This window comes from Triturus cristatus, chromosome 7 (genome assembly GCF_964204655.1).
Source record: "Triturus cristatus chromosome 7, aTriCri1.1, whole genome shotgun sequence".
Lineage (NCBI taxonomy): Eukaryota > Metazoa > Chordata > Amphibia > Caudata > Salamandridae > Triturus > Triturus cristatus.
The window spans coordinates 1,082,493,373-1,082,511,988 of record NC_140590.1 but is presented as its reverse complement, the minus strand read 5'-3'; the positions used below and the strand labels follow the sequence as shown (position 1 = coordinate 1,082,511,988).

General features: G+C 40.7%; 1 protein-coding gene across 1 annotated transcript in view; it reads left to right on the top strand.

Annotated features, from left to right (window-relative positions):
* The first annotated feature begins 1,174 nt into the window (after positions 1-1,174).
* The window catches only part of LOC146811132 (uncharacterized), a 249,497-nt gene continuing 232,055 nt past the window's right edge, over positions 1,175-18,616 (top strand). Inside the window, exons 1-2 of the mRNA XM_085614493.1 lie at positions 1,175-1,269; positions 4,759-4,811. Coding sequence (XP_085470619.1) covers positions 1,221-1,269; positions 4,759-4,811 — 102 coding nt within the window. The 5' untranslated portion in view covers positions 1,175-1,220. The remainder of the gene's footprint in view (positions 1,270-4,758; positions 4,812-18,616) is intronic.

Below are 18,616 nucleotides of genomic sequence, written 5' to 3'. Positions count from 1 at the left end.
ACCCAGGTCAGCACAGAGAATGGCAGAGCAGCGGGGAGAGTGGCGGGTGGCAGAGGGGCTGGCAGCTCAGGGCCTGCAATGGAGACAATTACATGATAGAGGTGTGTATATTTAAGTGGTAATCACAGACACGTTCCCTTTATTATCAGGATGTTGCCTCAGCATATGTGTACTAGATACATTGAATACCTTGTTCCTTCGTGAGAATCTCACTTGTACCCTTGTGGCTGTGACAGGCATAAAGTGAGGTGTACCTGGCTGGGAGAGAGGGATGCCTTCTGAAGCCATCTTGTTTGGGGCCCTGCTACACGAGGAGGAGGTTATGCTGCATTTGAGAAAAAATAACTAGTAATACTTCGATTTAGGTGTGGGCATACTGGGCAGAAGCAGAGCTCCAAACCCTCTAGAACCCGCACACCGAAATCTGGGGCAGTCACTATGAGGCCCAAAATGTTTTCTTAAAGATTAAACATTCGCCGTACATAATCCTACAAATGAAAAGGCTTTAAATTATGACCATGGGTGATGAAAAGCCATTACGAGTGACCTCTTAATTCAGTTGGGAACAGTAACTGGAGTTGCCAGCCCCATGGGACCTATAAGAGGAGCTACCGGGCAAAACTCAACAAACGACAGGAAATTAGACTGTGAGTTAACGAAGACAAGTCTGGGGTTTCCATCTTAAACATTACTTTTTGAGATGGCTTCGACAGTGAATGTTGACTTTCTTTTAAATTTCCAGTGTTTGAATATTTCTGCTGCAGTTAAAATCCCGTGGCTGGCCCGTGCTTGTCATTAACTTGCACTGAGCCCCTCAGAAACAGACTTTCAAAGAGAAATTGGAAATAAGAGATATTTAAAACAATGAAGTAAGGCAAACAACTAGTTTATTAAAAATAGAAATGCCCACAAATGCTTATCTGTCCTGTCATTTAGAACAAAACAGAGAGATTTCAATTACAGTTAATAACTCTTCCCTTTGGATGGAACATGAGAATGAAGGTGGAGAGAAACTGGCGCCTGTTGAGTCAACATTGATTGATGCCACGGCCAAGAATCAAACTGGTACAATTGTCACGTGACCTGACATCAGATCTGCTGGGAGGAGACTGACTGGTCACTTCCAGTATAAGTAGAGGAGCTCTGGGCTGAGAGAGACACCTTGAGATTGAACCTTGTGTATTGCAGCTCACATCTCGATACCCTGCCATCTCTCAGCCATGAAGATCGCTCTCGTTTTCCTGTTGGTGGGTGTGAGCAGCAGCCATGGTGAGCATCCTTTCTATCCTCATAAATCCTGATTCACAGATCAAGGGGCAAATCTGCACTTCCACATTTACAAACTCGCTTGGAGGCAGATTTACAACTTTCCGAAATTCACAAACTCTTTCCAGTGCAATATTACCTTTTCATGCCAAATTACTGGAAGGTTGTGTGCACCATTTCGCTCTGTGGCGGTTTCATTTCTCTTATGTCCAATTGGACGCCTTGCACAACAGGGCATAGTGAAATGCCAGTGTCTTTGTGCAATGACAGTTTTTAGTTTATCTTTCCTACTCAAAGACTATTTTTGCCATGAAGTAAACCGCTCTAACACCCGCAGGAATTTCTGGGCTGTTCCTTCACATTCCGGATAACGTTTGACTCATACTCTTGACAGGGCAAAATCTCCCATCATCTTCAAGATGGACGGGGTGAGAGGAAAGTTTGAGAATACCTACAAACTCTGAAATCTGTCAGTGTTTTTAAAGTTTTCGTGGAAGACCCCATCTGGTTCATCCTTTTTCAGCTGCTGAGTGGAATTTACTCAATTGTTGACTAATATTATGCATGAGATCACTTTTGCACAAGGACACGTCTTTATGAATAGATTGCAGAATTTGTGCATGTCAGACCTACACGTGCAAATCGTTTTGCGACTCTGTTTCTCAGAGTGGGGCTGGGGGCATTTGTGTTTAATGTACCCTCGATTGCCAGAATGTCAGGACCCTCTGAAGTTCACCAACGCTTCACATGCAACACATTAGTGTCTTTGGCAGGGCCTGCAGAGGTGCATTATGGAGCCCGGACGCGAAAGGGAGAATATAGCGGCAGATCTACAAGAAACCAATGCAGCACGGTGCCACAAGTAATTTTGCTGCGCCTCGCTGCGTTAGATTCGAAGCACAGGGATGCAACAAATTTACAACAGTATGTTGCATCTCTGTGCTTCCCCCTGCGCTGGTGCACAAACTGCTGCCCTGCGCAGGCGCAGGCACCCTTGCACCATGGTGCAAGGGTGCCTGCATCGTGGGGAGATTGTTTTTGTGCAGGAAGGGGCACCTTCCTGCACAAAAAACAATCAATTGAAAAGTGATTGCCTCTTCCAATGTGCGCTGTACAATGCAGCATGCATTGAACGAGCTAGGGTGGCGTAGCATTCTGACGCATTTCCAGATTTACGAATTCTCGTAAATCTGGAAATGCATCAGTGGACATGGGTATTGCGTGGAAACACCCACAGCAACACCATTGTCACGCCCCTAACACACAAAGTGTTGCGTCAACAGGGACGATATTTACAAGCACAGGTTAAGTCATGCCGGGTGACATTACCTATTCTTGTAAATATCACTCAGCAGGCTGCGCCACTGGTGCGTCACGCAACATGATGCACCAGTGGCGCAAGAAGCTTGTAAATCTCCACCATAGTCTTTTAGGGGCTCTGTACGCCCCTGGAATAAAATAAGAGCTTTGTAGTACAACCCACCAACATTCCTGCTGGCAAACAGGGCACTGGAAGAAGGTCCCAATCATCATTATACCCTTGGGGTAGGGCAGTGAAATCGATACCAGCCTTTTCTGTCCCATTCACTGCCCTCTGGAAACCTGCTCCAGTTGGGAGGACGTGTGAAGTGGAGACTTAACTCCCACTGTCCGTTCATTTTAAACCAAACATAGGTGAATGTTTTCTTTTGATCGACTTACTCTTATCATGGGGCTTTTTTTAGTCTGCTTCACATTTAACATGGGCTTCAATTGGAATTCCATAGAGCATATTATCAAGCCCATTATCGCCGTTTTAGCGGCAGTTTTCTGCCGCTAAAGCGGCGATAATTTTATCGCCTGGCTTGTTAATATGCCCCTTTATACGTTACCGGGATGAGGATGTGAAGGAATACTCCTCAAATTGTTGGGCGTGTAAAGCAATAGGTTTTTCAAAACTGAAAGCAATTTTTAAAGTGGATAAAAAAAAAGGTGCTCTTGCACACCTACATTTCCACATGCATAATTCGATGCTATTGCATACTATGTATAATGAGGAATGAGAATTATTTTTAATTAAAAAGGGGAATTTTCAAAAGTTTTCCAATACTTCTGGATACCTTTCAGAAGTGAAGAAATGTAAGCATTACCGCCTTGTCTTTTTTCCTCGCCCCTGTCCGTATATTATTGATGTTTCTGCTACCTGTGACTGATTACCCAAATACCCAGTTGCAAATAGCTGGGAAGAAAGGCTATTCTTTCACAATAAACCGTTTTTCTTCTCTTTCCATTTTGTTAGTGAGTACCGCCCTCTACTTCAATACTTCTCCTCCCCTCAGTTGTACAAATACTTGATACAAAGAATAGGGAGGGAACCAGAGCCTGTGCAAGGGGGGGAGGCAGGGAGTGGGGAATGGACTGAGGCGGACTCTAGGACATACAGCTCAGCGGCCATGTGGGGAAATAGACTATCGAGAGATCCATCGCACGAGCTGCTTCATAGAGCGCTTACAAGAACTTTTGTTTCTAAGGCGGAGATATGAATGCTGCTAACAAGCTAGAAGGCCAGCCATGAATAAGCAGGGTGGGGAGGAGAAGAAATTGTCAGGGACTGGTTGGAGGGGAGGGGTTAAGAAACAGACACGAGAGATAGTCAAAACATGGACACCGTGTGAAATGCTCTTTCAGATTTAACAAAATTGTCCCTGAGTTAGTAACTATAATGTGACAAGTGGAATGCTTGAAGATATAGGGCCCTGCTCCATGGGAGGGAACAAACAATGAAAAAGGAGGGATAAATAGGGAAAATACCCACTTGGAAGCAAGGATTTTTAAAGGACACTGAAATGAACAAATTCAAAGCAGTGGGACCTATGTAACGCCACAGAGTGAATAAAGCATGTCTCAAAGAGACAGCTCAAGCGCTGCCTAGGCTCGACCTAAAAAGGAGCGTGTGTTATTATCAGGAGCCATTAACAGTCAACAGACTGATGAATATCACAATGGAAACATTTTACTGTGTGAGCATTATTTGCCCAACAGGAGATGTCCTATTAATTGCAAATACAGTTTGATGAATTTAGGGTTGAGGACTTTGTTGTGGAAAGTACTCTTTTACTTTGAAGCCTAGGGCTATTTTAGAAGTTTCTGCTCTCACTGTTTGTCAGCCACGGGTACTCTGGTATTTAGAAATCAAACCAAAATGTTCCTCTTTGGAACTTACTTGTGTAAAGGAACCATAGCACTGGGAGAAACAGAGACAGAAGCGGAGAGCAGGCCTCCGACACAACTCCAAAGGGATGTAGTTGCAGGCAGATATCGTCCATCCTGTCCAATGAAGCATTGTAAACGGAATTACAGATATATTAGCGTCACCCTTGGAAAATTGTGTTTTAATACAAATAGGAAGCGAGAAAGGCAACTACGAAGTTACTCTGTGGCTGCATGCAATTTAAAACTTTTGGATTCATTTACCGATATTCTCTAATTATTTGATTTTTGTCTGCATTTTAGCTGGTTTCAACATGAATGCGACCAACGTTCAAAAATGCTTCACACAGTGTCTGGTAAATACATCGCTTATTTTAGATGCACTCATATATATTTGATTCTACTTTTGAAATAATATTTGAAAATGATGTGTATGTTATTAATATTTATGTAAAAAGCTTGTTCCAATATTTTAGCGTTTTTGTAACTGATTTTGAGTGCCATACTGCAGTTTGCAGGTATGAATAGGTGTATTTATTTCTTGCATGCAATTAAATGCATACATTTGTACAAGTCTGAACAGGAATGATCTACTGCAGGAACAGTTTGATAGAATGAGTTAGTTAAACAGGTATATGTTGCATTTGTTTTTACTTTTCAACAAAACGCGTTTCTAGTTCTAATAGATCAATACAATATTGCAATACAATATGCTGCAAAATGCAGCATATTACGTTTCTTCTGCAAAATTTGGTAGAATCTGATAGATAATGTGATCATCCATTGCAGCATAATGCTAGTTATTGTGACAATGGGAAAGCTCCACAAAGGGTTATAGGGCGGGCATTGTGATCATAAAACCCATATTTCAAATTGAACTGTGAAATATTTTTCAAATTTCGCAGGTGCATGTAAAATATGTGGTTTTTAACACTTCATTTCGGGCAATAAAAGTACACAAAGATGTGATGCATATCTTTTCAATTACGTGTTTGTATACTGATGACTAAAATTACAGCTTCAACAAAATATTTTGAGAAAAACAGTGGAAGCTCTGTGAACTTTTCAAAGTAGTAGAGAATTTATGGTACATTTTTCCTGAAGCAGTCACATCAGGACTAGTGCAGTGAGCTAAGGCTATTCTAGATTTATAACCTGAATGTGAGCACATAATTTCTGGGCTCTGATTCTATTTAAAATAAACATTGATAATGCCAACGATTTTGGCCACTTTCTTCTAAATATGCCCCAATGTCTGCCCAGCATACGAATGGCTTTAACGTGTCAAAACATAGTGCAGGAAGGCCCACTTAGTTATCATAAGTAATTGGAGGTACAGAAAAGCAAGCTATGTCACTGGTACATGGGGACTTAAAGGGCTGAGTCAACAACAGGTGATTCACCAAGTGACAACCTGCAAAAGCTAAAAAAAAACACCAGAATGCCCATAACAATAGTTTGTTATTTAAAATAAAAAAATCCCTTTGCACCGGAAAAGAAGAGCAATCTTTAGGATCTAACACAGAATCACCATTTCTACCCATATTGTAGTGTGCATCAGGTCATGTCAATTTGCATAACACTGTATACTCTTATGGGCAGTTGTGATGGAAAAACATCCTATACACAAAACCCCGTATTTTGAGCCTTCCTATTACGAGACTGATATGCAACTAATGAGAATCCAATTATTTTGGAAGACCTCAATTTAGACTGTAACGAATGACAATCACATCCAGCCAACAGTAGCTCCTCCATTTCTCCTATTCTGAGGGGTATCTTCAGGGAGTTGTGTGGAGTGGAACACCACCTCCCCCATTCATTTTTCAGAGTCGTGTTAAGGAGGCCCCCCAACAGACTTGTGAGGTGATGGTCAGGTCCTTTCCTCACCATCACTTTACTTTCGATAGCATGCTTTGAGATGGTGAGCATTTGGAAGGTAACAAGCATGTGACTGCAGGCAGCGCCCAGTCTGATTGGGCTAGGTGTGCTTTTTCTTTAAATCCCTGCAATGCCTGCCTGCAATGTGGTCAGGATGGTTTTTGTGCAGGAAGGGATACCTTCCTGCATAAAAACTATTCTTAGGGATTAAGACCACTTTTTATGGGAGCTGCAGAATGCAGCACACATGCAAAGAGGAAATGATGAGGAGAAATAAAGATATGTTTCCTCTTTATGCCAGACTTGTGGAGGCACACCATTATGGTGGAAACTCATCTTTACTGACTTTAGTAAATGTGGGTTTGCGTCAAAATACATGGGTGGATGCATGAAAATACCAATGTTACACCCATGTAATGCTTCCCCCTATGCAAGGTAACAAAAGGCAGCAGTATCTGCTGCCTTGCTTTATTTCTTTATTTGTTTTGCAAAATTCATGCAAAGCCATGCAAACAGGTCTTTGCATGGCTTTGTAAATGCTAAATTAGATTTTGTGCTGGGGCAGCACCAAAAACGTGATACCACCCTCAAGCAAAATGTTAGGAAATATGGACCCTGGTGTGCACGGGCTAATGGCGGCACAAGAGCTGTGTACCATGTGGAGCTACTCCTTTGAGCAGCAGTTGCCTGTGAAGTAGTGTCTGCTTTCACTCTGTACCCACTTGTGTGTGTACGCACATCAGGTCAGCGTGCCAGTTATCATTGGTGACACCTCAGTTCGGACATGATCAGAAAATCCCAAAGCACCTCTGCTTCATGAATTCAGGTATTCCTGCAGCATGTCCTGTCACCCACCTTTTTAGGTATGTGAGGTGAAACAGGGGCTCAGTAGAGCTCTGTCCGTAAATCACTTTGATCACATCTAGAGAAAGGTATTTTGTAATCACAACTCACTACTCCACAAATAATTAATTTAGATATTAGTGCCTCATGCAGCAATGACATTCTGAAGGTCTGTAATATTGCAGGTTTCTCATGCTTATTGATGCACAGTTGGTTAATGCACTTCGTGAGTGCAATTTTTAGTGGCAGGTTTATAGCTTCCTGAAATATCTTGGAGGTTTAATGTGCAAGCTACCAGTTCATTGCATATACCTTTAGTTCAAACATTTGTATTCTTAGTTGGATGGTTACTGCTTTTGTTGCTGACCAATACCTTGTTTAACTTGTAGGTAAGACGTTAGAGTCCTAGTAATATAGCTCAGTGAGTCGTGCACCGCAAAACCTAGTGCATGTCACATGTAAGCAGACGTTTGTGTCCTTGCAGGTTTTTACTGAATTGGTTCAGTTGGGTAGTAACAAACACCATTCAGGCACTTAATAAGAGTTTCCCATAACAGTATCTGAGGGAGGATTTCCGCTAGGCAATTATAGGATGCTCCGTGTGAGAAAGTGTGTCTTTTGACATAGGTAGCCCCCACTTTTTGCCTGGTAGTTGATGTGGTTTTGATTGTATTGCACAGGGTCCCTGCCAATCAGGTCCCCTGTCCCAGTGCTTCTTCCCTAAAACTGTTTCACAATTGGCTCTTCAGGCCCCCTGTAAGTCCCTACTAAATGGTACCTGGGTACCTAGGGCATTGGAACTGAATAGGGTCCCCTTGGACCCACTCACCTAGGCCATGCAGACTGCCACTGCAGAATGCATGCCCTGGCGCAGACAAAAATGACAAAGTCGACATGGCACACTGCCTGTGTGCCATGCCAACTAGCACTGCCTAAGGTATTGGTAAGTCACCCCTCTAGCAGGCTTTACCGCCCTATCGCAGGGTGCACTATATCACAGGTGTGGGCAAATCTTCATGAGCAGATATGCTCCTACAACATTTAAGTGTATTCTTGGATATTGTAAGTGCCAGGGAAACCATGGAGATCTCATGGGCTGGAATCTCGACAACTTTAGTTCCCCAGCACCATGATAGCTTTTCTGCTCCCAGGAGTGTTTGGTACCAAACTACTCCTCTCAATATACCCACACTAATGCGAGTGGGGGATTTATTGAAACATGTACTTAGAGATCACATCAGAGGAGCCCCCAAAAAACCTACCAACCCTGGTGCGGTCAGAGACCAGTTTTCGGCACCCTGCCACTACCAGACATGTTTCTTGACCCCTGGGTCAAGAGCTCCTGCTCTCCGGGACCAGAAACAAAGCACATCCTGGGTGGAGGTGTCACACCTCCTCCCCCAGGATGTGCAGCATGCTCGAGAAGGAAGCTTCAAAAGCCTGCCGCCTTAGTAATGCAACCCTCAGCCTCTGCTTCTAGCAGCAGATTTCAGCCCCCGGATTACTCCCCACTTTGAGCAGGAAAACCAACAGGAAAAATTAGGAATAATAGGAGGTGTGCCACCTCTACCTACTCAACCCCTGAAGGAGGCGAGGTGAAGTACATCTTTCAGCCCCTGCCATTTTGAAGATGGAGGGACTCCTCCAATCAGGGCAAGGACTCTGCCCACTCTCACAGGAAGGTGGCATAATTGAGAGTGTAGACACACCAGATTAGGTGCCTATTGGCCCTACCTGTCCCTCCCTTAAAATGCCCCTAAATCTAGTATTTAGGTGGCTCCAGTAGACCCTGAAAGTAGTGCTTGCCGACCTAAGAAGAAAAAGGATGAAGAAGATGCGATGCAGACAAGACTGTTGTTGCCCTCTTACTTGGCCCCAGCCATACCAGCCATACCAGCCAGCTGCAGCCCTCGCAGATCCTGCGAAGTAATGAAGCCTGTTCTGCAGTTAGCGACCTCCATAACCCCTGGGAGGGCTTCCAGCCTTTGAAGAAGACTACAACTCCCAAGAACTGCGGCTCTGTCCAAAAGAAAGCAACACAAAGGACTCTGGTGCCCACCGAACCCCCGATCACTGACCACTCTGCACTGACACCTCCATCCTGTGTTCAGGTGGCCCGCTGACCCAGAACAGCTTCCCCAGCAATTCTAAGTCCAAGTCCAGCATCGGCTGACCCATCCTGGACTCCACGTTGATGCCATTAGTGTGAATCCAAAGGCTCCCCCCAACTGCTTAAGATAATAACAATGTGGTCAAAAGGAATAATTATATACAATCTGCTATGGATACATTTTGTACAGACACTTCACTCGTCCTGGCGCACCTTCACGGTGGGATTTACTTCCCGTCCCTTGGATTCCCAATTCTTGGACTCCTCTTCCACGAATAATTCACGAGATCTGATCCTTTCCCTTCGAGCCCTGGACCTTTATTGCTCCTGGCTACTTTCCAAACTCCGGATGTTGTTCCTTAAGTGCTTGAACGACTGATCAGACGCTTATTTATGTCCGTTTTCACCAATCTCAAAGGATTCCTTGTACTTTAGTTGTACTACGCCCAGCACACGTTAAAACTATGACCATTGTCCTGATGATGGCCTGAAACCAACCAGGCTGAAACGCCGTCGACAAAACCCAGCAAAGAACTTTTTGGCTTATTTGTGGTCATTGAGAAAAAAATGTATCCATAGCAGATTGTATATAATTATTCCTTTTGACCACATTGTTATTATCTTAATTTGCGCCGTTCACGCTGTTTTTCACTCATTGTGTCACTGCGCCGTTCACTATCACTAGCACGCCCAGTGCTCACTTATGTGTGCTTTTGGTCATTTGTACTTTTATTGTACTGTAGTGCTGTAAAAACTACCTACAATATACAATGCTTTTCTATTTTCCTTTGGTCTCCCTTCCCTTTTTTTCCCCCCTCCCTTTGTGATTTATATCACTAAAATATTTGGCCTTTCTAAAAATGATATCCAGCTGAGACGTTGTTGTTTTGGTATATCATATACAATCTGCTCCTGTGATAGCAGGCTTTGTGTAAAGGTTTAAGTTAAATTACTCTCAGGCTATCCCATATAGCAACCTCCCAAGGATGCATCAATGTGGCTTCCCATCCAGTTTCCTCAAAGGATCCGTGCTTCTTTTCCATGAGGCTGGACACCCTGCATGCAGTTTGACAAGTGGAGTTTTAAAAGAAGCCCTTTGACACCGAAAAAAAGTTTCTCAATTAGAACTCTACATTTCAGATGAGTTGCCTCTGATAAATTAAACCCATCTAGAGAACAGGGTTTGATTGCATGGTGTAGTTGGAGGTATTTCAAATTATTTTTAATACTGTGAATTACTTGACTTTGCTCTCCCCAAGTATATCTCATGTTTTAGAAATGCTCAAAGTATCCCATCTTGCCAACCCCTTCATCCTGACCATATCGTTCAACAATTTTCCCACCAATAGAGTGGTTCCAACTGTGATTTTCCTACTCCAGCCACGAAGTGCCATAGCCTTATGCCAAGTCTGTATTACTGTTTGTCACAATCAGTTGTGTGATTTGTCTCCATACAGGCAATGCACATAAGTGCTAACACTCACAGATAACATATCAAGAGATATTGAGTGTTCTTCACTCGGCCTTGTAACCACTCACTCACAGTCAGGAGGCTCAGAGGACTATCTTATATTGCAAGTGCAATGATCGAGCAAAGACTAATCTTAAGAGAGCATTCAGTGACATGTGAGGAGACATACCATCCTTAGGGGAGAAGAATAAGTCAGTTTCTAGTCTTTCGGTCCGCAACATAGCTGGGACCATATAAAATGTTTTTGCAAGACATATAGAGGCTTTGGAAGGGTATTATGTTAGAAATGAGTTCCCCCAATCAATGAAATCAGTAACTTCTGAGTTATTTATGCATTAGTCTGAAAAGCAGAAAGAGCCACCTCCAGATTTTGATTTAGTAAGCCCTCCATATTTCCTCTTTCCTCCATCACCTAGCACTTAATAGCCTCAGAGTCATGTTGATAGCTATATTTTAAGCTCAGCTTCCTCCCCACCACCTATTTGCAGGATTAACCAGCATAGGGGATTCTCTGAAGCAGGCAAAGCTATGCTTTGGAGGCTCCACGCTCAATGCTACTGCACAGCATTTGTTTTGTTTTTTTGCAAATAAACTCCCAATGTGAGAGTTTGTTTTTGAAAAACAAAATATATGTTACTCACACACTATGGGTTTGTTGGTCATTTATGTACATTCCTGTTCAGGACCAATAGAGCAATAGGGCAGATGGTCTGAGTTTCTTTGCCTGTTGGCCTTGCTTCAGCCGAGCTATTATACAAAGCTGTGCCAGTGGAAACATGATCATTTGTCTGACTCTAAATAGAGCTGATGAACCAGGAGGTAAGAGAACAGGGTGCTCTGCCACACTTGTGTCATAGTATTCTAAATAAAGGCCTTTGTCTAAATGATCTGGTGATGGGAGTATTCTTCAAGCTTATGAGAGCTGAAAAATATGTGCAGAATCAACTGAATGGCACCCACAGCAAACAACAGGATATAATTCACACAATTTTATCCCCAATTTCTCCTTAATCTAAAACCACAGATTCCTGCCACCAAACTAATTCAGCATGCCAGAGGCTTTCTTGATAAACCATTTAAGAGTGGTTGTGATGGGCATCCCAGCCTAATAACCCTTCACAAATCAAACATACATAAGAGCTCACCCTTAAAACTGCAGTAGACTTTGAGTACAGGAGGTTGATCTAAGCCTGAAATATCAAGTAGAACACAAAGTGTTCCAGCACCAGAGATAAACATCACCAGCCATCACCCTTTTGGAGTCACAGGGACGAGCTGTTCGCTGTTCATCCAAGGCTCTAATATTGTTTTAGCCATGTGGATCTTTGAAGCCAAAAGCTTGATTGATCTGGGAGAATCACACTTGTATTCACCGTAGGCAAGATGTTGCTAACAGTATGCCCACTATTTTAATTTGGAGCAACATCGGGTGGCACGACGAGCAGTCAACCCAGGGTTACCATATACAACAGTAATGGTTACATGTCTACGGTAAATAGCCAGTTCTGTAATGACTTCAACTTCTTTAAACATTTAAGGTAAATGAGAGCCTGTATTTGAAGATAGTAAAAACAAAAATCTGTGTAGAGAGGCTAGGAATACCTTTTGTAACCAGGAGGGGCATACACTTTAAGGAAAGTATACATTTTCATTTCCAACTTCTTGGTAATACCTGTAAAGACCCATCAGACTTTCACCGCTATAAAGGAGAGATTACTTAGATAGAATAGCTGCACCATGTGAGCTTTACCTTTCGCTACCATTACCTATTCACTTTAACCTGAATCTATCTATCTATCTATCTATCTATCTATCTATCTATCTATCTATCTATCTATCTATCTATCTATCTATCTATCTATCTATCTATCTATCTATCTATCTATCTATCTATCTATCTATCTATCTATCTATCTATCTATCTATCTATCTATCTATCTATCTATCTATCTATCTATCTATCTATCTATCTATCTATCCTGCTAGCTAGCTACACACACACACACAGACTAACACAGACACACACACACACACACACATATATATATATACATATATATATATATATATATATATATATATATATATATATATATATATATATATATATTCACTGAAAAAACCATAGGTTTCACACACGTTATAGTTAGGAATTAGCATTTAAAAAACCTTGCAAATTCACTGAAAACACCATAGGTTTCACACATGTTATAGTTAGCTGGACATTTCACTCATAAAAAACCATTGAAATTCCCCCGTTATAGTTAGTTCAGCTAACTATAACTCGCGCGACCGCAATCCACTGCTGATGACGTCACATATTACATCACTCATGACATGGTCAGTGACATCACTGATGACATCACTGATGACATCTCAAATGACATCACTGATGACATCACTGATGACGTCATCCATGTGATAAATTAGTGCATCTTCTCACACCCTAATATAACCTTTGATACACCGACTCAAAATTTTCGACTGCCATTTTGAAAACCATAAATACTCCAATACCAATAACTACATACCCACTCATTGACTCTTAGGTCAACATACATCTCCACTCACTCACCTGTACAGTCACCCATACTTACAGTCACTCCGTACAGGACTATCATATGCATTTATACACCTATATAGACAATCACACACCGCCAATCATCCATTGAGGTACTGACACACCTAGTCCTGTCATGCAAATAATTAATCACAGTCCAATGTACTCACCTATACAGTTAAACACACTTAAGTTCACTTACTCATAAAAATACTAACAAATTCTGACGCTCTTATAAAATTACTGATACAAGCACATACTCATCTATACAGCCACTCCTGCAATCACACACTCTCACATATAGATAGTTATATACTCTTACACACATATACACTGCATTTCACATATATAGTTACTGACAAATGTACAATTGAGATATACATTCAATCACTAACACACCCATACATACACTCACCCAACCATACAGTCCATCACAGTTGCACTCTTAAAACCATGCACCCATAGAATCACCCACTCACACATCTATGCAGAGAGTCACACACACCCTACCCACACAAACACTCAGGCACCCATACAGATACTCAGACAACCAATCAATAACCCATATAGACACTCATATAGCTATTCACAAAACCATGCAGCCACTTATACACCAACACACAGACACATACAGTCAATCACACAGTTTAGTCACTAGTCTGCAGTAAGATACCTTTAATGACTCACTTATAGAGTCAGTTATACACCTAGAAAATCATCCATTCACACACTTGTACACCAACTCATTCTTCAACAGGCCTTTCCCTAGATATTTTAAACATATTAAAACTTTACAGAAACACATACTCACTGGATGACGTCATCAGTGATGTCATCAGTGATGTCATTTGAGATGTCATCAGTGATGTCATCAGTGATGTCACTGACCATGTCATGAATGATGTAATATGTGACGTCATCAGCAGTGGATTGCGGTCGCGCGAGTTATAGTTAGCTGAACTAACTATAAAAGGGGAATTTCAATGGTTTTTTATGAGTGAAATGTCCAGCTAACTATAACATGTGTGAAACCTATGGTTTTTTCAGTGAATTTGCAAGGTTTTTTAAATGCTAATTCCTAACTATAACGTGTGTGAAACCTATGTTTTTTTCAGTGAATTTGCAAGGTTTTTTAAATGCTAATTCCTAGCTATAACGTGTGTGAAACCTATGGTTTTTGAAGTGAATTTGCAAGGTTTTTTAAATGCTAATTTATGTGTGTATTATTATATTTTTTATATATTTATTTTACAATAAACTACCTATGTATATAGTTATAGATTAACTATATCCTGTAATATGGAATGGCTCAGCTCTTTTTTTTTTATTTGGATAAAGTTGAACAGCATAGTTAATATCCTCTATAAACTTATAAACACTTAAATGATTTAATATTTTTTTTTAAAGGGTTTTTGACCCTCTGTTTAAGAGGGTGCATATACGGTGCAATTCGTGCAATGCTCTTCTCTCTTATGGGGACACCAGCATTCCCCTAATAGAGAGCAAGATACAGCAGCACACGTGTGGCACCCTATAATTTTGCCATTCTTTTGTTCCTCTGTCCCTCAATTAATACAACGGCTCTGTTTAGAGCCACCTAACATCTAAACACTTACATTTTATTTTTAATTCTATTTTTTTTAATGATTTTTTTCCCGCCGTGCGCGCACGGTGCGTGCATGGTGCACGTACGGTGCGCGCATGGCAAGTCATGTGATTACGAAACAACACTTTTCATTGGTTCATAGGGAGTAACAGATGAAGCGGATGAAGTACAGCAGGGTAAAGAGATTGAAAGTAAGAGAAGTAGAGTGATGGTGAGATAAGGGGTATGAGGATTAGAAAAGGGGGTAAGAGAAAGTGAGATATGGGGAGTGAGTGGATGGAGGGATTTAGGAAACTGGAGTGAGAGAAAGGGAGTCAGGATTTCAATGAGCAAAGGAGAGTGAGGGAGAGTGAAGGAAAGAATGCGAAAAGGTGAAGGGGTGTGAGATACAGACAGGAGAAAGTGAAGTAGGAGAATAGGAGTGACTATGAGTAAAGGATAGTGACAGTTAGGGAGGGTGAGGGAAGGAGAATGACGGAGAAGGTTAAAAAATTAACATAGATGGAAAATGAGTGATAGAGAGAGGAGGAGTGGTAGAAACAGAGGGGCAGATATATAACAAACTAACGCAGCACGGTGCAGCAAGTAATTTTGCTGCGCCGCGCTGTGTTAGTTTCGAAGCACAAAGATGCAACATATTTAGAAGAATATGTCACATCTCTATGCTTCCCCTGCGCTGGAGCACAAACTGCAGCCATGCGCCGGGGCAGGCTCCCTTACACCATGCTGCAAGCATGCCTGCGTGGTGGGGAGATTGTTCTTCTGCAGGAAGGGACACCTTCCTGCACAAAAAGAATCACAAGAGGCTTTTTCCTCTTTCAATGCGTGCTGTAGCATGCAGCACGCACTGAAAGAGGAAAACACGAGGAGAAATGAAAACTTTTCTCCTCGTTGTGCCTCGCTACACTACCTCTAGGATGGCGTAGCATTCACATGCATCTCCAGAGTTACGATTTCTCGTAAATCTGGAAATGTGTGTAGTTCTATGGGTGTTGCGTGGGAACACCCACAACAACACCCATTGAACGCCCCTTCAACGCACAGTGCTGCGTGTGAAGTGGCTGTATTTACGAGAAGAGGAAAAGTCACGCAGGGTGGCTTTTCCTCTCCTTGTAAATATGGAGGAGGCCCCTGCGCCACCAGTACGTCATGAAAAGTGACGTAGTGGTGGCGCAGGGGGCTTGTAAATCTGCCCCAGAGATGTTAAGGAAATTAAGGGTAAGACAGACAAAGGGAGAGAGACAGAAACAGAGACAGAGAGCAAGGAGAAGGAGTAAGGCAGTTAGAATAACTCAGACATATGGAGACAGGGAGAGAAACATGATTGAAAAAATAGTGATGGAGGCGATAAACCTAGGGGAGTAGTAGAGAAGGAGTGAGGGTCTTACGAAAGAGCAGTAAAGGAAGAAGAGAGAGGGAAGGGGAGAAGTGAAGAAAAGGGAGCATGAAAGTGAAGGGGTGACAAATACAGATATTTTAAACTTACCTGACCAACAAAATAACTTAATTAGAAATAAATGGGTTTTTTTCAATTACAAGAGAAATGGATTCAATTTCCTAAGTTTTCTTTCTCGATCTGAAAAAAAAAAAAAAATAGAATACATTTTAGAATACAGTACACATATTTTCATATTTAAAAAAGTAATGTTTTGCCCTTTTTTTGCTGTTTTCAGAATATATTGAATTTCACTGCAAATAGTGAGGTCAATTGCATTCATCACTTAACAGGGGGCAAAAAAATAAACAATCAGAAAGATTGTTTAAAAAAGCCCTGAATCTCTCCTCAGTAAAAAATACCTTGATAGAAATGTAACATATATATTAAAAATATCTTCTAAGAACAATAACTATTTACAATAAATAACGTCTGTAAATCTTGTTGCTTAAGCACATACACCAAATTAATTTCTGTCAAACAAGTCCACAATAGAAACAGTTACCTTTCCATGAAGCCAAATGGTAATTTTTAAATTCGTTTTTGATGAAATATCCAATGGTAATCCAATAAAATCAAAATAATGGTTTCTTCAGATGCTGCAATTTGTATCTAAAATTTTGGTTTTAGAAAAATTAAGTAGGAATTTGGTAATTCTGCAGGCAAACGTTGCTTGAAAATCAATTGAGAATCATTACACAGTGTCCAGCCTTTTTCACATTTTAGATAAACTGTGTAATGACCAGAAGTTATAGAAGGTCCATCATGGAAAATTATTGCAACTGCAACAAAAGTCTTTCCTGATATTGATAATTGATTTCCTACAAAGTTCTTTATTAATGTGTCCAATTTTGTTCCATCAGCTCTACAACGTTGCATCATTAAAATTATATACTGTCCATATTTCTTTAAAAATAACGTTGATAACATTTCTGATTTACATTGAGAACATTCCATGTTGTGATATGCATCTTTAACTAATTTACTAAAAGTCACTGATTTACTCTCTGGTAATGTTAAATATATGAACCTTTCAGAATCAACATTAGAGCTGCATGTGTTCAAACAGTTTTCACAACAATGTTCCCATTTATAAGAGAGACCAAACATATTTTCTATTTCTACCCCTTCATCTTCCAGTACCATAAGCATATACATTAAGAATTCCAGTGCATCTTGCTGGACATTTTGTGTAAACTGTGTACATTCAGAACATACATCTAAAAGATTTCTAACATCAGAAGCACGTTTTATTCTAGGTTTATCATTACTCAACTTCTCATAAAGGAAACTCAGCAGAGAACAAAATCTTTTTTTATGATTTAGTATTATCTGCTCTTGCAAACTTTCAAGATAAAATACAACATTCAGCACTACATTAGCGTAGCAGTTGACACCAGAGCTATTTTCAAAATGACAACCAACAACCTCTTCAACATTGTCCTTTTTCTTTTTTGCTTGCAATCACATCACTCTCCTTTTGTTTTCTCTTCTGTACATCCTCATTACACATATTCTCAATTCTCCTTATCCGACAAACAACACGTTTTTCAAACACAGGATACTGACCTAAATGAGGAGCATAGCTTCTTATTAATCTATTATACTCCTTTACACAATTTGCATCAGCACTAACTTTTGAGTCATCAAAGTCTATCATGAATAAACCAGATAATGTTTTCACTCGTGACAAAGCAACATATGCCATACCTTCTTTAAACACACTAGATCCAATGTTTACAAAAGCACTATCTACAGTTAATCCTTGAGATTTGTGAATAGTTACAGCATATGCTAGAGAAAACGGAAACTGCTTCCTACGTACATATAAGTCTTTCACAAGCAAAAAACGAACTGAACAACGACTAATCTCTTTAACCTCTTCAATCTGATCAAATTTTATTTTTAAAAATTCAATTCCATCTTTTTTCTGGTATTTCACAAAACCCACAACTTTACCCATAGCTCCATTCACTAAACCTTTTTCTACATTCAAATTACGTTTTAAAAATACTCGACAGTTCATAGATACATAAAGATTCTTTTCTAAACCAGCTGTTTTCGAAAAAAAATTCTCTAGAGAATCCAATTTATTTTTCAATTTGCCTGTCAATGTAATAGTAATTCCTTCATGCTGTATTTTGTCCACTGCTTCCATTTTCATAATCTCTTCATTTTCCAATTTCAAAAGTTCTTCATTGAATATAGAGCATTCATGTAGTGTTGGCATTAAGCAGATTACAGTATTTTTTTCT